Raw genomic sequence first — 25,251 nt, 5'->3', positions numbered from 1 at the left:
GGAGCTCACTGCATGGCTCTCTGAAGCTGGAGGACTCCTGCTCCCTGCTGCTGTGCCTGCATCTTCTGGGGGTCTGTATCCTTTTGTCTTTGCTTGCAGGATGGGTCCTTGCCCTCAGCTTCCTCCCTAGGGCCTCTTTTGCGCATTCCCCTGCTTTCATCCCTAAGGAAGAGCCCCCAGCCTCAGCCAGCCCAGTTAGTTCAGAAAATGGAGCCACGGAAACCGCAGCCTCCCCTTTGCGTCCATGTTCTTACCGTGTAAGGTCTGGAAGCTGCATCCACCTCTCTGCTAAGGAGATGCACAGAACATGTCACTGTTTTCTCAACGTTAAAGTTTCATTACCTTGTTTTTCTTATTAATTCTATTCTATTTATTATTCCGCCAGGGCTGAGATGTGACAATGTGAGCCACCACATTGGGTCACATCAGCTAGAAAAAGTATGCAGCATTAAAGTGGGTTTCCCCCTCCCCTCCCTCTCTTTCTCTCTCTCTCTTCTTTCTCCCTTCCCCTCCTTGTTCTCCTTCTCCTGGTCTTCCTTCCTTTCTCTGTCGCTCACTTTCTACTCAGTATCCATGTGGGCATTTGCTAGCCGCCCAGAAATTATATTTCTCTGCATTTTCCTCTCTCTTTCTTTCTCTTTCTCTCTTCTTCTCTCTCTTTTTTACCTATTTTGCATGATGTTTGTGACTCTGAGAGCTGCATCTATCGATGGAACCGTGTCAGATCTTAAAGAGGCTTCGTTAGGGTTTCTATACCCGAAAACCACAAAAATTTCATTAGAGTTTCTCATCTTTTCCAACTCCCTCTCGCTCCAGGGGGGGCTGCTCCCCCTGGGCGGTTCTCACACGCAGACACCAACTAAATTCTATCCTGCTCCGGGGACTCCCTCTCCTCCCTTCTAAACGTTTTTGCCTCTTTGTTTTCCAAGTGGTGCCCCTCTGGCATTCGGGGATGTGAACATTCTCTCTTTGTTGAATTCTCCGAGTCCAACAAGGCCAAAAAAACCCCTTGAGAAGTTTCCATCTCCATCCCAGCCTTCTCCTCGCCACCACCCCGCCCCTGCAGCATCCCTCGGGCAGAGCGGCCGGTGGGAGAGCAGGCACCTGGACCACTCCAGGCCGAGGTGGTGGAGCCGTTTTGATGTGGGAGAAGGTGATGGGGGAGTCAGACTCCACTGGAGAAGGGGAGGAGCAGGTTTCCTGGGGTGCGGAGCGGGGAGCTGGGGGCCCCAGCGCTCTCGAGGAGATTCTCATCGCTCGCCAAGCCAGCTCTTGCCAGTAAAGATGAGAAATTGCTAATAAATTTTTGTGTATTTATCTGTGCTGTGATGGGTCTAATCTTGATCAATGGAACCCTGTTGCTATGAAATATCGCTTTTATGTCTCTATTCTATATATTGTTTGTGAAGTAAGAATTTCTTTGAAGTTTCATTTCGTTGGCTTTTGGTTTTTTGGTTTTTTCATTTATTTGTTCTTTTCGTTTTGGTTTTGAATGAAGGAAGAAAAGAAACGATGACAAACCCCATCTATATTTAAATTCTCTTTTGCTCTTTTTTCCTTTTTCTCCCTTCTTTGCTTTTCTTTTCCTTTATTTTTTTGTTTTCCTTTTCTTTTTTCTTTTCTTTTGTTTTTCATTTTGCTTTGCTTTTTCCCTTTTGTTTTTGTGTTACCTCTGTGCGTCTCGTCCGCAGTTCGCCGGGTGGCCCCTCGCTTCTCCATCTTACCCGTCAGCCACGAAATCATGCCCGGGGGCAACGTCAACATCACCTGCGTGGCCGTGGGTTCGCCCATGCCGTACGTCAAGTGGATGCAGGGAGCCGAGGACCTCACGCCTGAAGATGACATGCCCGTGGGCCGTAATGTCTTGGAGCTCACGGATGTCAAGGACTCAGCCAACTACACGTGTGTGGCCATGTCCAGTCTGGGAGTCATAGAAGCCGTTGCTCAGATCACGGTGAAATGTAAGGGAGTGTGAGCACGCCTGCGTGAGCGAGTGCGTGGGTTCCCTGCTCGCATGGGAGCTGTGCACGCGTGTAGAGATGCGCAGAGCACACGTGGGGTGCACGGCAGTGCCGGAGCAAACGTGGGCACGTGTTGTGTTCGTGCATGTGAGCATGAGTCGGAGAGCTCAGTCGTGCCTGTCAGCCTTCACGGTGCATGAGTGGGACTGCCCCTGTCTGACTGTGGTACCTGTTTCTGCTCGTGCCTGTGCCTTCTGATGTGCGTATGAGGAGCGTAGGGACACAGTTAAGCATGTAAAAAAGGTGGTCGTGCATGAGCGTGTGTGTGCATGGGAGAAGGGGCAACGTGGCTGTATGGGCATGTGGGTGCCTGACTGCATGTGTGTCAGCCCGTGGTGTTGGCAGCCTGTATGTACATGCGTAGGTATGTGAGCATGAGCAGGAAGACAAACTTGGGCACCACAAGTACCATGTGCTGGGATCTGTGCATGTGTCTTTGGGGATCCCAGGCACAAAGAAACCCACAGTGAAGGGGAAGCTGGTGGCTTGAGACCTTTCCTTGCTTTAGGACAACTGGGCTGTTCGTTATGAAGAAAAGTGGGATTCAGACCCCTGCATGCTTGTTTCTGTCCTGGGCTGTGAGGCTTGCTGGGCAGCTTGCAAGGAGCCTTGGGTGGCTTGAAGCCTGCATGCCATCCTGTTCCAAGATTAGAGATTCGGCCAAGGCTCTGAGGATCTCTGGCACGTGTACCCTTGCAGTAGAGCCTAGTTCCAGCGACTTAGTGGCCGCTGTTGCCTCAGCAAGAGGGGGAATAACCCCAGCTTCCAGCTAGCAATTCCCAAGAGGAGCACGGGTGCAATCTTCAATCTATTCTGTCCTCAGCAGGGGAGTATTAAAACCCAAGCGGGATGCCCCTGTGGTTGGGTGAGTGTAGAGCTCTTTGTATGAGCTGGTGTCTGCTCTGAGTGATGGCATTGCCCATGAGGGATCCGGGGAGAAAAGGGGTGGGAAAGGATGTGGGTGGGTGGGGGAGAGGAGGAGAAATCCTTTGGAGAAGGGGAGGGATGAAGAAAACCAATCCTGTTGTGTCAGTGCATCAGACTAAGGAAGGTCTGACAATAGAAATGAATAGGGACAAGTGAATCTTGACGTGACGCTTCCTGAGCTTTTGCACTGGGAGTGGGCTCATGTGCTAGCAGAAGGATGCCTGGGGCTGGACTGAGGTGCTCTTTATTTTCCTGAGCGTTTTCTTCCTTCTCCTTTCTCCCTGTCTTACCGTATCAATTCAGGAAGCTGCTGCATAAGATACATTGCTTCTATTCTGTCTCCTCAGATGAGGAATCTTGCCCTGCTGGTACCTTCTGCCTTTTGTCATTTTATTCCTATTCTATTCCCCCTTCTGGTCCTGTGTGTAAGCATCCGCAGTCTTTCCCAGGCAGAAGATGAAAGGAGAAGTTGGAGCTTTAGAGATGCTCGGGTCTAGAGAAGATGAGGTTGGAAAGGGTGTAAAACGTGTAGTAAAACACGTAAAGCTTCCTGCTGCCAGTGTCTGACATCGTGCGTGCGATCTCCAGTGAGCTCAGTCGTAGAATCATGGAGTGGTTTGTGTTGGAAGGGACCTTAAAGCTCCTCCAGCTCCAACCCCTGCCACGGGCAGGGACCCCTTCCACTGGAGCAGCTTGCTCCAAGCCCCTGGGTCCAACCTGGCCTTAAGTTTCTTACACAAACAAAGCCAAAGGGGGTGTTCTGGATGAGGGGCAGGGAGGATGAGTATTAACACATGCCTGTGGCTTGAGAGGGAGCACTCCAAGTACTTTGGTTCCGGAGAGCACATCCTCACCCTCCCGCTGCCCTCACGCTCAGCCTGGAGCATCGGCAGAGCCGGCGCCTGTCGGAAGATCCGATTACTTGCTTGGAAGGAGCTCTGGGAAAACTGCTTTTCCTCAGTGCCACGTGAGCTGGCGGATGCGCAGCTGAAGCCTGTGCTAATGATTCCAGATGTTTAGCTGAACACTTCCCTTTTGATGGAGCAGTTTAAGGAGGATAATAGAGTGGATAACTAGGTTCATAATATTTCAGCAGCACTTTACTGAGCTGCTGCGCTGGGATTGGTGCTGTGCCTCTGGCTCCTACAGCCATAACCAGCCCAATTAGGCACCATTTCAGCTTCTGTGGGGTTTATTTAAATGTCTGTTCTTCCTGATTCTCAGCACTCCCCAAGGCTCCTGGGACGCCCGTGGTGACAGAGACAACAGCAACAAGTATCACCATCACCTGGGACTCTGGAAACCCAGACCCCGTGTCCTACTATGTCATTGAGTACAAGTCTAAAAGCCAGGATGGACCATATCAGATCAAGGAAGACATCACCACCACGCGCTACAGTATTGGGGGGCTCAGCCCCAACTCTGAGTACGAGATCTGGGTCTCTGCAGTCAACAGCATCGGGCAGGGGCCTCCCAGTGAGTCCGTGGTCACTCGCACTGGGGAACAAGCTCCTGCCAGTGCCCCCCGTAACGTGCAGGGCCGGATGCTGAGCAGCACCACCATGATCATCCAGTGGGAAGAACCGGTGGAGCCCAACGGGCAGATCCGTGGCTATCGTGTGTATTACACCATGGAGCCTGATCAACCCGTCAGCAACTGGCAGAAGCACAACGTGGACGACAGCCTCCTGACCACGGTGGGCAGCCTGCTTGAGGATGAAACCTACACAGTGCGGGTCCTGGCCTTCACCTCTGTCGGAGATGGGCCTCTTTCCGACCCCATCCAGGTTAAGACACAGCAAGGAGGTGAGCACCCGGGTCACTATGTGGGATGCACTGGGCTGCAGGGGGGAGCCGTGCTGTCTATGGCGTTGGCTGGCTGTGGCTGCTGTGGCACTGGAGCTCTTCTTTCTTGATTGACTCCGTTTTGCTAAGCCAGAAGTAACCTCCTGGGAGGAAGCTGAGTCCGGTAGCTGGATCCGGAGAGCGTGGTGCATGGTTTCTGACCTGGTTGTTGGGTACATGGGTGGGGGAAGCAGTTCTGCCAAGAGAATCCGTTTCTGCTGTGCCATGTTCCAAAGGTGCATCTTATTGCTTCCAGTTTCTAAATGGCTTTAATAGACCTAAAAGCACTGCTCAGGCCGTGGTGAAGCTTGTGTCTTCCTAAAGTTTCTTCTTCCCAGAAGCTACCTTCTCAGAGATGAGCTGGGAACCCCTTTATGCCTTTCTCATAACGGGGGGCAAAACAGAGCCTGAATTGTCACAGCAGATGTGTTGAGCTGAGAAGAAAAGATATTTTGTCGTAGGCTGTCACCCAGCGTGCTTTTGGGGGCTCTGCTGATGGTGTGGGGTTCAGCTGCAAAAACCCTGTATCCTCAATGGGCTTCCCACCCCCAGAACCTTTTAATACTGGGATTAATGGGAAAAGCAGTATTCTGCACTGCCAGGATAGAGGCATATGATCCAGTAGGACTCTTCCATCTCCAGCAGCTCTGGATAAGCTCGAGTCCTGCAGTGGGACTTAACCCTCCACTGCTTTAAAGGAAGAGCCTGCCCCCCTGCCATGTGGCATTTTGCTGCTGACATGCTCTTCACACCCAGCCTTTGAAGAACACGGGGTAGGAATCTTCTCCTTAGTTAATGTGGTTTCTCCGGTCTTGCCTCCTCTGCCCCATCGTCTCCTTGGCTGTGTCAGTTCCTGGGCAGCCGATGAACTTCCGAGCAGAAGCCAAGACAGAAACGAGCATCGTGTTGTCGTGGAGCCCTCCCCGCCAGGAGATCATAGTGAAGTACGAGCTCCTCTATAAGGAAGGAGACCACGGCAGGGAGGTGAGTCTGGAGGGGAGCAGCGCAAAGGGTTGGGGGGCCCACGGAGCATCCTGGTCCTCTGTTCCCCCGCGGGGCCGGTGTCTCGGGGCAGGGTTTGCCTCTGCTCCCTTTTTGTTTGGTTTTATTTTTCTCTTCCCCCCTCGCCCATCTCAGGTGCAGAAGAACTTCGAGCCAGCGACCTCCTTCACTGTGGAAGGCCTGAAGCCCAACACTGAGTATGTCTTCCGCCTGGCCGCCCGCTCGGCTCTGGGCCTGGGGGCCTTCACCCCGGAGGTCAGAGAGCGCACCTTGCAGTCTAGTAGGTGTCTCTCCTTTTCCCACCCTTCTCTGAGGGGAAGACAGTCAGGGAGCCATTGATGGTGGGCACAGGGGTACGGAGCTGTGGGGCGGACGGTCGCGGTGCGGTGGCGGTTCACACCTCTGGGAACCTTGGGGACCTTCTCCCTTTGCTGACCCAGAGAGCTGAGGTGTGAAGGAGGAGCAGAGCTGGTGCCAGCTTGCTGGGGGTGATGGGAGGCCGGATAGCACCATCCACTGGGAAGGGTGGGGAGCAGTGAGGAGCTCATTGATGGGCTGCGCTGGCCCGTGGTGCTGAGCATGCTCAGGGAGGATGTCACCCAGCAGCACACAGCGGCTTGCCTGTCCCTCCACCAGCAGCAAGCTGGCTGGAAGGGGGGCACAAGCAATGGAGCAGGGAGATGGTGGGGGAATCGGGAGGAAGAGGAGAAGGGAAGGTGATTCATCACAAGTCCAGCGTTTTTACCAGCCTTTGGGCAAGTGGTCCTCATGCTCTTTTCCATGAGTGACTTTGTAGCCGCAGGGAGGAAGGCAGCAAGCCTGGAATGGCTTGGGAATGGTCCCATTTGGGCTCTGGCAGAGCGGGGAAGAGGAGTCATGTGGAGGCTTGGAGGGGAGCGGCTGTTAGTGACACCAGGATGGAGTGTATGCAACCAAAACGTGCTGGTTTTAGTTTAATGGATTGTCTCCCTTTGCTGTTGCCCCGGGGACAATAACCCTGGATGGCAATATTTCAACCTGGGCTTTTCACAGATCTTTGCTTTTAAACGAGGTGGTTTTTTCACTGCATGAGTGGCTGTGGCAGCTGTTCTTTGTGTTTTCTGTCTCCTCTCATCTCTACTAAATCACTCCGCTGCAGTTTGGAGTAGCCGGGAGCAGAACTAACTCAGAAATGGCTCTGGTCACCAGTGTGAGGAGAGCGGGCACCTGCCCCCATCTCTCAGAGTCCTTAACAAGGGGGAGCAGCATCTTTCTGGTTTAACTGGCACGTCCTCCTCTCCCGCTGTCTCTCTCCTCTTTCTTTCCCCCCAGGAGTGGGAGGAAAGGGGAGCCTGCTTCTGCATAGACACAATTCCTTACTGGTGCTTTCTCAGGCCTCCACTCCATTCAAAGAGATTTTATTTCCTTCTTTCCTTCAAATGTCCCCCTCCCCTTTTCTCTTCTTTCCTTTCTCCTTACTCTGTGTACTGAAAGAAAATCCTTTCCTGACTCTGCTGCAGATCTGCTGGTTCTGATTCCAGTGTGTTATTTTTCAGAGGGAGCATCACTGAGGGGTGGGGGAAAATGGACTGAAAGGACCTGAAAAAGAAGTGTCAAACGCTCTGCTTCTGTTTTCCAAGAGGTTTTCCTCCTAGAGATTCATGGGAGATGGGAGGAAGAAGAGGGTTTGGGATTTGTGCTTTCTGGTTTGACAAAAACAGGCTGGAAGAGGGGGGTGGGAGCTGATGGCAGGGGGCCTTAGGGACCCTGCAGGTGCACCCTGAAGGGTGAAGAGAAGGGATCTGGGAAAGGAAGAGGCTTTGGGGCTTTTCTTAACTTGGCGCATGCCCAGGTTGAGGCCGGGTTTGTTTCTTTGGGCTCAGCTTTCATAGGGGTAGTTTCAGTGCCTGAAGGCTCTCAAGAACATGAGCTGGGAGCTGGCAGTGTCCTGGAACACAGTGAAACATTTTTTCCTGGCTGGCTGTTGGAGGAACGAGTCGATTCTCCCTGGTCCGGGCGACATCCTTCGGCTCACAGACCTTCGGGCTCGGGACAGGCTTTTGTGTCTTCCTCTGCAGCTCCTTTTCTGTTCAGCTCCTCCTTGGCCTGCTCCTTGGCTCTCCTTTCTCTTCTCTTCTGCTCTCTGCTTGCCTGCCTGCATGCTCTTGCAGCCCGATGACACCGGCTCCCTGCTCTCTCTGTCTCTTGCTGGGCGGTTTCACACCACGATGGCATCTTGTCTGCAGCAGCAAAGCCTCCTCTGTCCTCCTGCAGCCTGCCCAGGCTCTCCGTGCTCTGCCCCTCCGAGCTGAGCTGCATGTGCCTGCATGCCGCAGCCCTCCCTGCATCGCACACCTTTCTGCACACCCCCTTCCACCTCCCTCTGTCAGGGTGGCTCCTCCTGAGCATCATAACCCAAGTAAAATCCATTAAACTAAAGGTAAAGTATCTTTTTCTTCTTGAAGTAGCTGGGTTTTAACTCTTCAAGTACCAGAGACGTAGCGTGTAAAACCAATCAGAATCTCATGGCTGGAAGGAGCAGGTTTGCCCTCTCTGACCAGCCATGACCTTCCCAGGGCTCCGTGGCAACTCTCCTACTGGGAAACATCAGAGTGCAAAGCATGCATCAACAGACAGGGGTGGCAGGGTGGGTGCTGTGAGGCTGCATGTGCAGGCGTAGAGGAGCAACGGGGGCTTTCTTACCCTCTGTTCCTTCCTAAGAAAGGATGTTTCCCCCACCCATTAGCTCTGCTCTCCTTCCCTTCCCGCTTCCTCACAGTAGATGAAGTGAACAAAACTTATACAAAGTCTATGGTACCTAAAGGGTTAAAAAACATTGTATTGTACAAGGTCAGTAAGGGTCATTCTTGTGGCTTGGACAGTCAACTTTAAAGCATGTAAAAGATGCAGCTCAGGTGAGTACTGGCTGGTCTCAAGCGGATTCACAAATACAGTCCACCCTGTCACTGCAGGCTCACCCCCACGTGCGTGGATCTGCACACACTCGTGTGTCCTGGAGCCCATGGGAGGGTGGGCAGGGGTTCCCAAAGAGCTGTCTGCCTCCTGAAAACAGAGGCCAGCAGACAAAGATGCTCATCTCCTGGCTGGGGGCCTCTCACCTATGCTGTGGCTCCCTCGCCTGCAAAGGGGCTTGTTGCAGAGGTGAGCTCGCAGGCTCTGGTTTGGGCTGCGATGCTTCGCCTCCCGCACACAGCTCCCACCATCTCTGTGCTGTCCCCACGCACATGCACGTGTCCAGGGTCACGCAGGTTGGGCTGGATTGTGAAGGAAACTCACAGTGCCATGAACTTCCCCAGATGGGTCTCGAGGATGGCCGGCCAGCACTTGGTGGCTGTCCTCATCCAGGTGCTGTAGTCGATAAGAGCGATGGGGAGAGGGTCCGGGTGGGATCTGGGCCTTCTCCCCCGTCACCCACCCACCCACCCTGCCTTTTTGACCAGAGAAGGTGCAAAGCATCCCCAAAGGAGGCCTGGCTCCAGAGCCTCTCGGTAGGTCCCTGTGCTGGAGCGTAGAGGGTGAGTGAGCAGGTGAGAGCCTGACCACGCCAGTGCAAACCCAGAACCCAAGTGCCCGCGGGAGCTCCGGCTCTGCTCACTGGGGCTTTCATAATGAGTATCAGGATGGAAAGGGTAGGTCAGGTCAGACCCTCTCTGCAGTGGGTTTCTCGGCCGTGATGACTTTGGCTAAGCAGGAAAGGTGGCTTTTAATGCTACCAGCCACCGAGGGGGTTAAACAAGAAGCAACCAGCATCCTGGTGGGTGCTGGAAGAGGGGTGAGTCTTTTCCTCCATACCCTGAAAGAGATTTAAGCTGCTTCAGGGGTGTGGGAAGGAGCAGTGCGCCTCCAGTCTGGAGATGCAATCACAGCAGATGGAGAGAGGGGGAAGGAAATCCATCCGTGGGACTCTGCCACCCTGCTCTCTGGTCTCCTTAGCAGGTAGCTTAGCAAAGGAGAATAGATTGGGGTCCAGAATTGCCCTTGCTGCAGTAGCTCAGGCTCTGCTCACCCCGGGGAGCCAGCAGTGGAGCAGGATGGTGTTTGCAAAGCCAGTCACATGCAGAAACCCACCAGGAGCTTGGTCTGGCCTCGTAGCTCAGTTGCTCTTATTCTCTCGTAAGAAAGTCTTATAAGTTAGCAGTTGAAGCATGGAAGGTAGGTAAAGACTGGGAATGTTCTGGAAGGAGTCACTTTTTGTACCAGCATTATTTTGTTGTTATGATTTCCTTTCTGATGTTTGGTTTCTTTTGTTTGTTTCAAATTGCTGGATTTCTCTTTCGTTTTCCAGTTTGTTCCTTTTGGTTTTGTTTGTTTGACACATTCTGTATTACTTTGCGTGGCTAGCCAGGGCTGGGGGTCAGCACCCTCTGCAGGGGCATTTCTGAGGATAGGGGATCCATTCTGCTGTTCAATCCAGCAATAAAACATGAAATTAGGAGGATAACACCCAAAATGTCCTACTGGATGGAGTGCTCAGCACCGCAGTAAAGGACTGCACAGCACATGGCTGTCACTCCAGTGCAGACTGGGCAACGTGGGACTTGATTTAGCTGAGTCCTCAAAGCAAGCCGGGCCCAGACATCTGTTTGTGACTCAGGGATGGGACTGAGAGACTTGGGAAAATCAGCCCTCAGTAAAAGAGCTTTTTGTTGATGAGCAAGCAACAGAGAAGTGAGAAATGGTGACCAGCATTTATCTACTGCCGTGCTGCTTGCAGGTGATGCTGTAGGGGCTTATAAGGACGCCCCAGTTTCTGGCAGTGTCTGCAGAGAGTTAGGAGTGATTTATTGCAGTTTGACTGCATTGGGTGAGATTGGATTTGCAGATTTGCCTTGAACAATATGTCACTCTGTCTGCTTACCTGATGGATTGCAATTAGTGATTATTGAAAGAGCCTGGTCCAAGATCTCCTCAAGTGCCCCGGTTGGGGTACAAAAGTGTCAGACTCAGGCCAGGCTTTGCCAGGGTCTCAGACCTATGGTGTCTGTACCAGCAAAGCCGTGTTCCTGCAGCTCTCCCTAGCAGCACCTCAAGGCAGGGCCGTGCCATGGCAGTGTGTGCCCCAGCACGTAGTGTCTGACGGAGCCGGTGTCGGCGTCCTGCTTCCTACTGAGCAGAGCGTGCTAAAATTACCTTCTGCAGCTCAGGAACACCAAAGTGAGCAGCCCTGCGCTCGAAAGCTGTGCTTTGCACCTTCCCCATCGCCTGAAAACCAGCCCTTAGACAGTTGTCTGCTGCCACCCGGAGAAATGGAGCGTGTGGGGTCCCACTTCCAAAGGTGTCCTCCTGGGATGCTCAGAAACACCCTGATGGGGTTCCAGCAGCGAGTGCAGCAGGGGCTGGACCTGCTGCTGCTTGTGGAAACCCCACTGGGTACCCGAACACCTCCACAACCCCCTGCCTTGCTCCTTTGCAAGTGTCTTCTTTAAAGCCCTCCTATCGGAACACACTGTGGGCTCATTGCTTGGCAGTATCCTGGCCATTGCCACTGTGTTTTTTCCCCTCCTTCAGTCTATGGACAGCGAATAACTCCCGTCTGGAGGTTCAGCCTCTTCATTTTAAGCCTCCTGGCAAAAGAGTTCCTTTTCTGAGTTCCTTTCCACAGATCCCTTCAAAGAAATCCAAGCTCCTAGAGATGCAGGTTGGGAGGGAGCACTTTCCCAGCCAGGGCAGTGCCAGACTGCGGTAGAGCAGGGAGCTAAAGGACCAGGCCTTCCTGGGGTGAAGCTGGGTGCCTGGTTTTGCAGCAGCCGCCCTCGCAGGTGCAGCAGGACCCCTCTTGGCTAGCCCACGCGCTGCTTTAGTCCTTTGCTTTGTATCATTTCCGTTTCGATGCCCCATTTGGTTTCCGTTGGCTTTTTGGTTTTACCTTTTCATTTAAACGACAACCCAAAAACAAAAGACGACAACAAAAAGCTCTTCTCTTTTAATTTTATCTTCCTAAACCAAATTTTTGTACGTTTTATTTTAGATTTTTTTGTTACCATTTTCCTTTTTTTTTTTTCTTTTATCTTTCCCATCTTTTGTTTGTTGTTTTTTTTCCCCTCCCCTCCCCCCTTTTCCTTCTTCCCTTTCCCCTTCCTGAATTTTCCCCCCTCGTAGAACCGTCTGCCCCCCCTCAAGATGTAAAATGTGTCAGCACCAGATCCACCGCCATTCTGGTAAGTTGGCGGCCGCCTCCGGCCGAAAGCCAAAACGGAGTCCTGGCTGGATACAGCGTCTACTATCGAGCGCTGGACTCGGAGGACACGGAGCTTAAGGAGGTGAATGATATCCCCCCAACCACCAGTCAGATCCTACTGGAATCCCTGGAGAAGTGGACAGAGTATCGCATCACTGTCGTGGCTCATACGGAGGTGGGGCCGGGCCCGGAGAGCTCGCCGGTTATCGTCCGGACAGATGAAGATGGTAATTGCACTTCTTCTGGTTTTCTCCTGAGTTCCCTTGGGGAATGCGTGTCCTTGGAATGGGCTTTTCCCACGCCAGGGAGGACACGTCGAGGCCCTGCTCGTGGCTTCTGTGGTGCAAGAGCAAAGCCTGAATGGGGCTTCAGAGAGCCTCCGGTCCGAGATGTGCAGCATCCTTTGCTGCCGTCTCCCCCTCTGAGAAGTGGGGTCTCTGGAGTTGGCCTTCCCTGCTTTAGGGTTTCGAATTCATGGGGGTTCTTTAGTCTCAAGCTTCTGACCCGTCACTGCACCGCTTGTCCTGGAAAGCTGCTCTTACTGAGCAAGGAGGCAGCAAGGAAATTAAATCAGAGGAGATGGTCGCTGCCAGAAAGCATTTTAACCTATTAAGAGTTCTTCCCACACATTCCTTGTTCCCAGCTCCTCTTTAAGTCCAGGTTCTGGTTAGTGGTAAAAAGGAAGAATCTCTGGTCAAGTTTCCAAAGCCCTTCAGTGACAAACAGTTGAGACTCCAGGGGCCCAGCTCAGGCACTTTTAGCGCAAACAGGAACAATGAGACTTGAATTGTCCTCGTATTTCTCTGGTAAAATAAAACCAGGAGGAAATGGGAATCTCTGTGAACCCTCCCTGTGAGGGGGACACAGGGCCTTCAAGGAATATTTGTCAAGTAGATAACAGAAGGAAATTCCCAGTTCCCAGCATCCCAAATAAGAAGTGTAAAAAAAGGCAGGAAGTTTGCCCCAGTGTGGGTCCTGTTTGCCCATATCCAATGCATAGAACACCTTGCTCAGAGAAAGGGTGGCTTTCTTGCAGATGAAGCTGCCCTGCCCTGTATTATTAATAATAATTATTATCATTATTAATAATAATAACGGTAACATTTGTAAAAACCAGCCCAAATTCCATCCAAGACATCTCTTGTTTCCTGTTCTGAGTTTATGCAGCAGCCTGACCACCAACCCACCTGCCCTGCCTGAGAGCCAAGCGCAAGCCCCTCTCCCCGTCCTCTCCACCCTCATATCCCACAGGCAGGACCAGAACTTTTCTGGCTCATTAGAAATAGCCTTTGCGCTCAGGTTGTGATCTGGAGCTAGGTGGGTTTTTCCACCTGAGGACAAAGGAGCCTGTAGGAGAATGGGCTGTGGGATGGACCTGTTGCCATGCACATAGATTAGATCCCTCAGAACTACTTCCCTGTTGCACTGAATAAAGGCCGGTGATGGATGAGGGCTGTCTCCTTTAAGCCTCCCCCTCCGCTCAGGCAGTCCCAGAGGTGAAGTGACAAGCTCCAGCTTGCATGCCCCAAGTGACTGTTGCCCCTTTCTTGCCTCGCTCGCAGTGCCCAGCGCGCCGCCTCGCAAGGTGGAGGTGGAGGTGCTGAACTCCACCGCGATCCAAGTGTTCTGGCGCTCCCCAGTCCAGAACCGCCAGCACGGCCAGATCCGCGGCTACCAGGTCCACTACGTGCGCATGGAGAACGGAGAGGCCCGAGGGCTGCCCCAGATCAAGGACATCATGCTGGCTGATGCCCAGGTAAGGGCTCACCTCCTGCTCTGCTCTTCTCTTGTGGAAGGTTTGAGGGGGGGGTCCAGCCACCTTGTCTCATCCCAAGCAACAGTGATGCTGGACAGAGCAGATGAGTGTATCTGTGACAAGGTGTATGTTGTCTTTCTGCAGTTCATTTGCAGACTCAGACAATAGCTATTGTGGAAGAGTATGAACTGCTGTCCCAGCACTGAACTAAATACAACCATCCTCCCTGTGTCTAGGAAGTCTTTTAGGACAGGCAAAGGCCACAGTGGAATCTACTAATTTCTCCCACTCTACTTCTTCCTTCATGCTGGCCTGGTAACATCTGACCTTGTGTGGCTGCTTGCTCAGGGACTCCTTCCTCATGCTGTGTCTCTGTCTTTCCCTTCTTTCCCCTCTTGTATTCTCATGTGCAAAACCTCTCTTGTTCTCTGCCCAGTGGGAAACAGATGACACTGCTGAATACGTAAGTAAAAAAGTACAAATCTTCCCATCCTGGTTCTGTCCCTTCCCTCTCCCATCCTGTTGTGATGTGATATTTTCCTTTTTCCTTTATTTTTTGTTTGCAGTGCCAGTGTGCCTGTTTTAAAGCCTGTTGTTGGTGTTCCCATGCATTGTCCCCACCTTGCTCACTTTGCTCTGCAGCCCTGTGTGATCGTGTAGTTTGTCAGCATGCAGCAATGCTGCAGGGTTTTCCTCTCAGCTCTGAAGGAGAGATGAGTCTGCTGCTTCTCCTCCGTGATTCATGGGCAAGCAGATGGGACATGGGATTTGGGACTACCCAAACGTATGCTTAGAGATGGGCAGGTCTGCAAGCACTTCTGTGTTGTGTCTGAAAAACATAGGCTGAAGAGCACTGGGAATTCAGAGCCTCACAAGTCCTGAGCTATCAGGGCATGAACAAGTGCTTTGTGCCCTTCAGGGGGCAAGATTCTTAGATACTTGTTGATACAAAGCACTAAATCATGTTGACGCTTTAACCTTTTAAGTAGCCCTTAAAGTCAGCTTGGCTCTTTGGCATTTGCTGCTTCTGCTAAAATGCTAAATGTTTTCCCTGATCTTACAGCTACAGAGCAGGAGGAGAAAGCATTTCCCTCCTGGAATGGCAGGATCCCAAGATAATGCACTACTGAATTGACTGCATTTGCATCTCTTTTGTGACAAAAAGTGAGGGGCCTCTCTTTTGCAGATGGAGAAACTGAGTCACATGAAAGGCAAAGCCTCATGCCTGAAACCTTAATAAAACTTGGTGCAAGTGTGAAAGCAGAACAGGTTTCTTGACTTCTAGAACACAGACCCGTCTGCAGCTAATGGCTTCCAGACGTGTTGATCAAAAGCCCCCTGTTCTGGAGTTCTGCTCTTCCACTCCCTGCTCAGCTTTGGGGGCAATACAAGACCAGCAAATGCTTCCCAAGTGCTGCCCTGAGATTTAATATTGGAAGCACGAAGGGGCAGTGGTGGAGTGAGGGGAAAGGAAAGCCATAAAGCGTGCACAACATTCCCATCTCCCTCTTTTCCAGGGCCTTGGAGAAAACCCTGCTGCATAGGCTCTCATCCTGTTTGATTTAGCACGGGTATTCCTTTCCCAGCACAGCCCTTGGAAGGGCTGAATACGTGATGGGGAAGGGCTCCTCTGGAGGCCAGTCTTACAAAAGCTCTTGGGAGGGAGGTGTGGTGAGGCTGATGCAGGGTGGAGGAAGGAGGGTGCTGGGGATTTAGCCAAGAGCAGAAAACGTCCCCTTGCACTTTGTGTACCAGCAATCCCTTTAATATTGTGAAGGCATTAAAAAAGTATCTCTGAGGAGAGAAGGGAAGGGGGAAAATGGCAAAGAAATGTAATCTCCCTGCAACCACTGAGACCTCCTCTGAGACTGCCTGGTGCAGAGGAACGCTTTGAAGAGCGTTTTGATGGCTGAAGCAGTTTGTGTTGGAATAGGGAATGTCTGAGAGGTAGATCTGGAAGAGAGCACATCGAAGCAGGGCCCTGCAGACACTCTGTGTTGACAGAGGGACTGTTTGCAGCCAGCGTGTGCGTGCCTCTTGCTAAGGGAACGTGGCTCTCATCCTCCTGCCAAGTGCCACATCTACCCCAGTGTCTTGTGTTTCAGATTCAGTGAATGTTCCTGCATGCTAGAAAAGGGCTGAGACTCCCGCAGGGAGGAGAGCTCTACTCGTGTGGCTGTACCTGAATATTGACAGGATTTCCCTTTGGAATCTCACAAACAGGAAATGATCATTGCTGGGCTCCAGCCTGAGACTTCCTATTCCATCACTGTAGCCGCCTACACCATGAAGGGAGATGGTGCTCGCAGCAAACCAAAAGTGGTCACCACAAAGGGTGCAGGTAAGAGTCTTCCTGAACCATTGGGATTCAGCAGCTTACTAAAGCCAAGAAGCTCTTTCTCCAGACCCAGCTTTTTCACCCCACTCCCTTCAGGAAGGACAGACTTGGAACAACCGCCATGCTGCCCTAAAGCCAAAAGTGTTTGTAGTAATGTCATTGCTCACATGTAGCCCTCACTAAGTGACAGTGTTCTGTCAGTGCTGCAGAAAGCCCAGACACCCCCAGAAATACAACAGAGGATGAATTCATTGCTTGTAATCTCTTGTGCTATAAATTCCAGTGCAGCAGAAGTAAGGAGACTCTGCCTGGTCTGACACTGTGAGGCTTTGATGGTTGGCACACACAGGTACCCTAGGGAGCAGGAGAGCCAGAGGTCTGCTGTCATGGTGCTGACTTGCAAGGATCTGAAAGCAGCAGGCAGGCAGTGGTGCCTTACACTGCCCACTCTTCTTCTCGTATCCTGTCTGAATATACATCCCCTCTTTGTTCAGGACTAGTGGAGGGGAAAGGACTGACAGTATTGCCCTTTCATCACTAGCATTCCTGGGACCTGGGCTCTGCCTCCACATACCACCCAGATTCATTCCTCCCTTTGACCTATTCTTTGTGGCAAAGTATCTGCCAGCCTGAGTACAGAGGATGTAGTGCCAAGCCAGGATGGCAGGGCTGAACCAGAGGAATGATAAAGGGCAGCAGGGTATCCCAGCTCCTCCAGACAGTTGTGCTGCAGGCAGAAAGGAGAGGTACACACTCTATCTGTCTTCTCAGCATCTGCATTCCCACTTGTGCAGTATGGGAAGGGCTTCATGTAATGGAGGAAGACTACGGTGCCTAGATCTGGAGTTGTCCCTCATCCAGCCCATCTTTTGTTGGACTCTGGTTGCCTGTTTTGCCCATGCTCTTTTCTTTTGTTCCTGCTGTCAGAAGAATTGCTTTTCCTCTTTTCATTTCTTTCCTTTGTCTGCTAACTTCCCATCCCTGGCTGTTTCTTTCTCAGTTTGGGGGCAGTCATCTTCCTCCTGCCTGCAGCAGCTGCACAAGCTGACATCACCCCTTGTTTCAGGAAGAACACTGCTCTGTGCCTCTACAGGGATTGAAGGCTTTTGGACAGCACTGCATAATTAACCCGAAACCTCTGCTCAGGCCCTGGAGGCAGCACAGACACTCAGCTGAGGGTACAGGACAGAGAGAGCTCAGTAGCCTTGGCCTGAAGCAGCCAGGGCTGGAGCCGCGGCTGCCCTCCCTGCCCTTGCCTCTTCCCTGCCCTAACTCACATCTTCATCTCATTTTATGTTCTTGTGTTCAGACAAGGGAGTGGGATTTCAGCCTTTCTCTGCCCTCTTGCCTCTCCTGCCTGGAGAACAGTACACAAGAGGACAAGGTTGCTTTCCAGGACACCAACTCTTAGATGTTAGAGCAGGGTACGTTTGGATGTCAGCATCCAGGCTCCTGTCCTCAGCCTTGTAGTGTCAGTGTGCTGTCAGAGGCCTTTTCCTTCACTCCCCTTCTTCTTCCCCCTCTGGCTTTGTTCATGTTTGTTCTCACAAGCTCCCTCATTCTCTCCTCTCATCTCCTTCTTCCCAAGGCTCTCTCCCCCTTCCACTTTTCTCTCCCAGAGCCTTTCTCTCTGCCTCCCTCCCTCATCACTCTCTCTTGTCACCCTCCCTCATCTCTCCCCATTAGGATTTGCAGTGCAGGTGATCAGTCACAGAGGGATGTTTTCTCCAGCACAACAGCTATTACCCAAAACTCAATTTCCCCCCAACTTGAAAGAGCCATTTTAAAAGAAATCTTTCAAATGGCTCTGTAACATTCTTACCTCCTTTGCAGTGTTGAGTCAATAGAGCTTCTGTGAGGAAAGATTTCTTTCTTTATCATTCAGGGCTAGGGGATGAATTTAAATACAGTAATACATCCAATTTTCTCCTTTACTGTCCAAACCAATTGCAAAATAAAACACTTCAGCCCCCCCTTCACTTCCTTCTCTCCTTTCTTCCAAATAATATTTGTTGTGCAAATGTAGTGGTTTTGAGCTCAGCTGATAATAGTAACATTTGTGATAAAACTAAGACATCAAGGTAATAGCATTGCCTTTTTCTTTAATGTCTTTCTGAGCATTTCCAAGTAAGGCTCTCCCAGCACTGCTCCTTAGCCATCCTTTGGCATCCCTGCCCATGGCAGGGGGTTGGAACTGGATGATCTTAAGATCCTTTCCAACCCAAACCATTCTATGATGCTGTGATTTGTTTCAGAGACAGCCCTTCATCCCCGTGGTCAGATGTCAGTCGATGCAGCAGAATGGTTTCCCCACTTTTGACTGTGTCGGAATTCCCATCCTTCCCTGCTAGCTCCCTCCTGCTCTCTTCCTTAGCCACACTACAGCTTCCCAGCCTGGACTTGTGCTGCCAGAGTGGGCCGGGATCTCTCCTAACTCCATTCTCTCTCCTCCTCCTGTTCAACCAGAAGAAGTGCCAAGGCAGAGAAGGAAATTAGATCTCTAATAGTGGAGTTGAGTGTAAATGACGCGTGAGCTGCTGGAATTAATGCTCTGGTTTCTCCAGCTTCAGGAGCCTCTGGGCCTACACATGTCATTTAACTGTGGCTGTGGGCTCGCTTAGCAGTTGGGCAGTGCCAGGGCTCATTAGGCAGAGGCACAGTACTGCTGAGCTGCAATATCCCCCCACGTGTGGAGGAACTAACTGACAGGTTAAGGAGGGAGCAAACTGAAAACACAGCAACTCTCCCTACCCTCTGCCTCACACAGATTTGGGGCTCTGTTTCCACTCTCTTGTGTGCTTCCTTCTTTCTGTACCACTTAGCTGGCCTCGTGCCTGCTGCTCAGGACCTGGGGCTGCCCAGCTTTCCTTTGCCATCCGTCATTACTTCACCCTCAGCTGCTCTGGACTTCCCAGCCTGAGCCAATCTGTTCCAGTCTCTTTCTGCATGACTTGTGCTGTCTAATGGAGACAGAGGGACCTTTCCATCCTGAGAAGAGGGAGGAAAAGAAATCCAGAAATGCCAGTGCCTCACATTGGCAGTGCTCCTCCTTTCCTAAACTTGATAGAGACCCTCCACATATACCACGGATGGGCAGCAGAGCTCAGTTTACAAGGGGATACACTGAAGTACAGAGCTGAGTTGAGAACTTGCCATGATTTGCCCGGAGAAGCTGTGGCTGCCCCATCCCTGGCAGTGTTCAAGGCCAGGTTGGACACAGGGGCTTGGAGCAAGCTGCTCTGGTGGAAGGTGTCCCTGCCCGTGGCAGGGGTTGGGACTGGATGAGCTTTTAGGTCCCTTCAACCCAAACCAATCTGGGATTCTATGATTTAAGGAGCCTGTTGCTGCAGCTTAAGAGTCTCTGCATCTCCTCTCCAGCAACCCTGTCTTGTGTTTGACAGAAGGTGTCTCTCTTTTCTCCCAGTCCCAGGGAAGCCCATCCTGTCTGTGCACCAGACAGAGGAGAACACTCTTCTGGTCAAATGGGAGCCTCCATTGGACGCAGAAGGCCAAGTGATGGGCTACCGGCTCCAGTTTGGCCGCAAGGATGTTGATCCCTTGGCTACCTTGGAGTTCACAGCCCTGGAGGATAAGTACACTGCTCCCAGCATCCACAAAGGCGCCACGTATGTGTTCAAGCTGGCTGTGAAAAGCCGGGCTGGCTTTGGGGAGGAAGCTGTGCAGGAACTCACCACCCCAGAAGACATCCCCAAGGGTTACCCCCAAATCCTCGAGGCGAGCAACATCACTTCCATGTCGGTCCAGTTTGGCTGGCTCCCGCCCGTGCTGGCCGAGAGGAATGGAGCCATCGTCAAATACACCGTGGCCTACCGGGAAGCCGGTTCTCCCGGCAACCTGCTGGAAAAAGACCTGCCCCCCTCCCCAGAGAACTCCTACACCCTCAACGGCCTCAAACCCAACACCGCCTATGATGTTAAAATCCGGGCTCACACCAGTAAAGGCCCCGGGCCATACAGCCCCATTGTCCAGTATCGGACGTTCCAGCTGGATCAAGGTAGGATTTACCGGTTTCTCCTCCCTCTCTCCCCTTGTAACCGGGGCTGGTGCCAGGAGGCAGAGAGCTGGAGAGGTCAAGCCAGGCTCAGCCCGGCTCGTGAGTAAATGCAAAGCACTCTGGTTTCCCACTGAGTCCCTCAGCTCCTCTCTGCCTTGTGCCAGGTAAGTCCCTTTTACCACTTTCTTCTAAGTTAAGTCCGGACACCCTTCTTCCACTGGCACCTGCAGTGGGGCTCGGTCGCTGTACAGGTGGGAAGAGCATTTTCTTCAGCTTTTGCAACCAGCCAAAAGACAACAGAACCATCACAAATCCTCAGGATGTGACCTGGGATGGGTTTCCTCACTTGAGCATGCTCAGAAAGCCAGCACCTCGTTCCTGCAGCAGCCACCCAGACCCTTAAGTGTGTGGGCGAAGCCACGCATCCCTCTTTTCACCCCTCCCTGGGGTTAGGCATGGGGATAGGGAGCACAGGGAGATGGACCTTGGCAAAACTCAAGCAAAGTGTGAAGGAGGGAGCAAGTGCTTCCATTCCTGCAGTGGCAGCCAGACCCAGCCTGGCAGGCCCGTTTGCCAGTGCTTGACGTTCTCTTCCTTCTCTTTCTTGCTCTTCCTTCCCTCTGCTGCCTTTTCTTCTCCTTTCTCCCCTTCCTCCTCACTCTTCTCTCCGCAGTTTTACCCAAAAACTTCAAGGTGAAGATGGTCACAAAGACATCTGTCCTTCTGAGCTGGGAGTTCCCCGAGAACTACAACTCTCCCACCCCATACAAGGCAAGTGCAATGGAGGAGGCAGAACTGTTTCTTCCCGGTTTCCTGGCAGTTTTGTCTGTCGCTTTGAATAAGAGATGGTAAGAGGCAGGAATTCTGGATTCCTGCCTCAGGTATGGGCAGGTAATGGTCAGTCACTGTTAGATCAAAGAGGTGAACTGGAAATTGGGGCTGTTGGGTCACATTCCCACCTCTGTCACCAAATCACTGCCGCCCTAGGGAAGTTACCACAAATCCCTCCTCCCAGAGAAGTCTCAAGGCTTTGACCTGCATCTGCTTTATGCCTGGGGACCCTGCAGTGGGCACAAGAGACAGACACCCCCCCATTCAAACCGCTCTATTCCTGTGTCTCCACCAGCTCTGGTGCCCGGGGGAGGAAGGAGGAAGGAGTTTGGTTGCTCGAGCAGTCTCAGCCTTGCTCCTGGGACAACTTCGGTGCCTCTTTGCCTCCCACAGATCCAGTACAACGGGCTGAATGTGGATGTGGACGGCCGCACCACCAAGAAGCTCATCACCAACCTGAAGCCCCGCACGTTCTACAACTTCGTCCTGATGAGCCGGGGCAATAGCATGGGTGGGCTGCAGCAGAACGTGGCGGCTTGGACCGCTGCTGACATGTTGTCCAAGAAGCCAGAGGTGACCTATAAACCCGATGCTGATGGCAACGTGGTGGTGATTCTCCCAGATGTGAAGAGCTCGGTGCCTGTCCAGTAGGTTTCTGTTAAGCTGCAGATGTGTGGGGCTCAGTTTGTGTTGCAAAGGGAGGCCACGTGGGCAGTGCAGGGGGGGCATTCCCTGCTTTTTCAGCCTCCTGATTGTTGTCTTTTGGAGCCACTTCCCAGCTCTTAACAGGGGATGCCAAAGAAATGCAAAGAGAGTAAATAAGGGGCTGTCATATGGGGCTGCCACTGAATCCAAGCTCATTGTAGGAGCAACAATAACAGCAGTGCTAAATGAAAAACAAGGGCTTGCTGGGTTGAGCCAGTGGGGCTGTTTGGGCAAACCCAGCCTTTCACATCAGTGTGTGCACTCTCTTCTTCTGTGGTTTGTAGAAGGAGAGTAATTCCTTCTGTTTCTTCTGATTATTCCCATTTCTTAGGGCTTTTTACATTGTGGTGGTGCCTCTAAGGAAGTCCCGAGGAGGACAATTCCTCAACCCCTTGGGCAGCCCGGAGGAGATGGACCTGGAGGAGGTGAGTGTGTGTGAAACTGAAGGCAGCTGTGGGGAGAGAGCTGTAATGGGTGGGATGGTGACCTGAGAGCCTGGGAAGGGTGGGTTTGGGGTATCCGAGCGGGATGGTTTGGCTCTTCTTCTTCCTGCTCCCTTGATGGTGCTGAAGGCATCAGGGCTCAATGTTCCTTTACTTCCTGCAGCTCGTGCAGGACATTGCCAGGCTCCGCCGCCGAAGCCTGCGTCACTCCCGACAACTGGACTTCCCCAAGCCCTACATCGCTGCCCGCTTTCGCTCCCTCCCCTCCCACTTCATCCTTGGGGACATGAAGCACTACGACAACTTCGAGAACAGAGCCCTGGAGCCAGGGCAGAAATACGTCATCTTCATCCTGGCTGTGCTCCAGGAGCCCGAGGCTGTGAGTGCTGCTGCTTTCTCTCGCCCTCTTCAGGTGTCCCTCTGTGCCCACTGTCGACCAGGGACCCTGGTATCCTCCTGGCATTCTCCATACCTCTCTTCCACCAGATTCCACAGCTTACTTTCTTTGTAAAGTCCTTCCTGTCCAGCTGTGCAGCTTTTGCATGTGGCTCTTGGAGCTGTTTGTGCTGGTGTCTGCATGCAGTGAAAGTGCTCTCCTAGGGTGCCGCAAGCCTTTGTGCACTGCTGCTGCATTTTGACAGTCCTCATAAGCAGGACGTGCTCCACTTGTGGCTCCAGATTGGAGTCCAGAGTGGAGAGGACTGAGCTGTCAGAGCTACACTGAAGTTCAGAGATCTCGAAGTCAAACCCCTTTCCAAGGAGTGATCTCTTACAAATCCTGTCCTTTTATTCCTTAGAGCAGTGCCCCTGGGCATCCTGCTTTGCGAGCAGCATGTCACAAGCCCTGGACATCCCTAAGTTCCTCACCAAGCAGAGAGGGGAGCATTTTCTTATGGCAAATTCCATGCGTTCTCCACCACTTCAGCACCTTCAGTGGTGCTGTTTGGCTTCGGGAAAACAACTGGGTTAATATTTACCTGCCTCCTCCCACATACACAATAGGAAGCAGTCTAATACTTTGTTGTCTTTAAATCCCCCTGTGGAGTTGTAGCAGGGAGCTACTTGAAATGAAAGGTTTTCAGAAGGGTTTTTTTTTTTTCCCCAAATAAATATTTAGTTGTTTGTTTGATATTAAAGGATTAGGCTGACACGCTTCTGAATGGGATGCTCAATCGGATTACTGCAGCTTGTGGTAATTTCTGCTTTAGAACAAGGTCCCGCATCTCCCAACAGCCTGGATGCACTGCAGCTCCCAAGTATGCAGCACTGCTTCAGTCTTGCTGAGAGCTGGTAGAGTTCAAGGACACAGAGCTCAAATCTCCTGTTCTTGTCCTGTCCCAAAGCTCTGTGCATTTTGGTTTCTGTAGGTTCCATGTCTCTGCATCCTTCCTGAGGTGGGGAGATGGTAGCACTCATGAAGAGCAAGCAGGCAATGCACAGTAGCTGGGAGTCAGATGGGTTTGAGTGTGCCTCTGATTCTCCTCTCCCTGCAGAGGAGACATACTGTAGTTTATTAATCTATATTTAATTGTAAGGGTTGAGCTTTTCCAGTCACCAGACTAGACTGTTCCTAAGCGTTAATTCTTGGTTTAATCCCTTCCCTTTTTCTCTGTAATCCATCTGACTGTCAAAATCCAGATGGTTCCATGAAATCCATGGGTTTTGTGTTTGTGGCATGGAGAGGGCTCAGGGATGTGGTGGAACACACAGTCAACTGGTTTTCTAAAAGCACTTTCCTGGCTACACGACCAGGTAAGCCATAGGCACAAGGCAGTGTACATCAAGTGAATGTGATCTTCCAGTGGTGTGTCTTGCCAGGACCACTGGAGGAGAAAGATACCTGTCATATGGATGCTCACAGGCAAGAGTCTTTTCTATAGGATGAAGAGTACCATTTCTCTGTTGCTATTTGGTTTGTGCTGCAGAGAGCTCACATCTTCTCTAGCACTTCCTCTTGTGGAATACTGTGTGCTTGCCCATGGTTTTCAGTCCCCATTCCATCTCTGAACTGGGTTCCACAATCTTTCATGTCTTCCAGACTTTTGCTGCTAGTCCGTTCTCTGACCCCATCCAGCTGGACAATCCTGATCCACAGCCCATCATTGATGGAGAGGAAGGGCTGATCTGGGTCATCGGGCCCGTCCTGGCCGTCGTGTTCATCATCTGCATTGTCATTGCCATCCTGCTCTACAAAAAGTAAGAGATGCTTCTTGTCCACATCAGTGACCATTCTGAATGTCCCCAGCTCTGACCCCTAAAGGGAGTTCCCTCCTTGGCCCTGCAATTGTCAGCTGAGGGCAAATCCTTCCACCAGCAAGGAGAGAGGAGCCCTAAGGCGCAAATGTTGTAATGGAAGGGTCTGACTGGTGCAGGAGAGATTAGCAATAGGTTGCAGGGACTTGCTGCTTCAGAGTCTACCCAGTGGCACTCTCAGTAGAGTTGTGCTTGTCTTACTGTCTGCTGTGGCGTGTGTGCAATGAGTTTGTCAGGTCTCATGCCTGTCTCCTTCAGAAGACCTGCTCTCAGCCACAGCCTCAGGCTCCCCTGTCTGTGCTCTCTGTGTGGGTGATGCAGAGAAAACACCTTTGTGCTGTGGAGCTGCAGAGACCCCCCTTGTTCTCCAGCTGGTTTTCAGCTGGAGTTGGGAGATGAAAGCGGGGCTGTAACGTGAGTCTGCAGGAGGGAGAAGGGAACAACCCCTGGAAATCTCTCCCTTTCCTTGGCTTTCTGAGCAGCTCATGGTGTGTGGATGAGAATGGGGGACCCTTGAGCACACACAGGCCACACTGTGCAATGAAAGAGAACTGGAGAGGAAGCAGATGCTGAGCAAAATCGGTCCAAGGAGCAGGATGGAAGCTATGGCCAGTGCAGGGGTATCTTTGTCTGAGGCATCTCATACCAAGACTGAAAGGAGCTTGTTTAACCCTGCTCCATCTTCCATCTGCACAGGTGTGATTGATTATACACGTGCCTGTGTCACATCCCAGCGCCTGAGCCCATGCACACAAGTACTCTGGGGTCAGGGCCACACATGGTCCTTGTTAGTGCTTGTTAGCACTGATCTGCATTGGGTGATCTTTACTGGTCCCACCTGTGCTACCAGGGTTAGGGCTGAGCAACTGCTTCCCCTTTCTTCTGCAAGTCCTTTCTAACCTGAACATTTGTCTTGTCTTCTCTCCGCTTACTGCTT

The 25,251-nt window shown here is 51.9% G+C and overlaps 1 protein-coding gene across 6 annotated transcripts in view; it reads left to right on the top strand.

The window, feature by feature from the left end:
* PTPRS (protein tyrosine phosphatase receptor type S) overlaps positions 1–25,251 on the top strand; it is a gene marked incomplete at both ends in the record, with an annotated part of 89,048 nt that overhangs the window by 42,919 nt on the left and 20,878 nt on the right. For 3 of the 6 annotated variants that reach the window (XM_080633925.1, XM_080633926.1, XM_080633928.1), the window contains 13 exons: positions 1,692–1,961; positions 4,173–4,754; positions 5,644–5,777; positions 5,931–6,075; positions 11,895–12,200; positions 13,536–13,729; positions 15,953–16,070; positions 19,492–20,082; positions 20,756–20,853; positions 21,307–21,560; positions 21,950–22,043; positions 22,225–22,440; positions 24,100–24,257. In XM_080633925.1, the coding sequence (XP_080490051.1) occupies positions 1,692–1,961; positions 4,173–4,754; positions 5,644–5,777; positions 5,931–6,075; positions 11,895–12,200; positions 13,536–13,729; positions 15,953–16,070; positions 19,492–20,082; positions 20,756–20,853; positions 21,307–21,560; positions 21,950–22,043; positions 22,225–22,440; positions 24,100–24,257 (3,160 nt within the window). Of the gene's footprint in view, positions 1–1,691; positions 1,962–4,172; positions 4,755–5,643; positions 5,778–5,930; positions 6,076–11,894; positions 12,201–13,535; positions 13,730–14,165; positions 14,193–15,952; positions 16,071–19,491; positions 20,083–20,755; positions 20,854–21,306; positions 21,561–21,949; positions 22,044–22,224; positions 22,441–24,099; positions 24,258–25,251 lie in introns of all 6 variants that reach the window. The other 3 variants (XM_080633924.1, XM_080633927.1, XM_080633929.1) reach the window with 2 other exon arrangements.

Source organism: Psittacula echo (assembly GCF_963264785.1).
Source record: "Psittacula echo genome assembly, chromosome: 24".
Taxonomy (NCBI): domain Eukaryota; kingdom Metazoa; phylum Chordata; class Aves; order Psittaciformes; family Psittacidae; genus Psittacula; species Psittacula echo.
The sequence above is the reverse complement of the archived record's forward strand: the minus strand, read 5'-3'. Positions and strand labels throughout refer to the sequence as shown.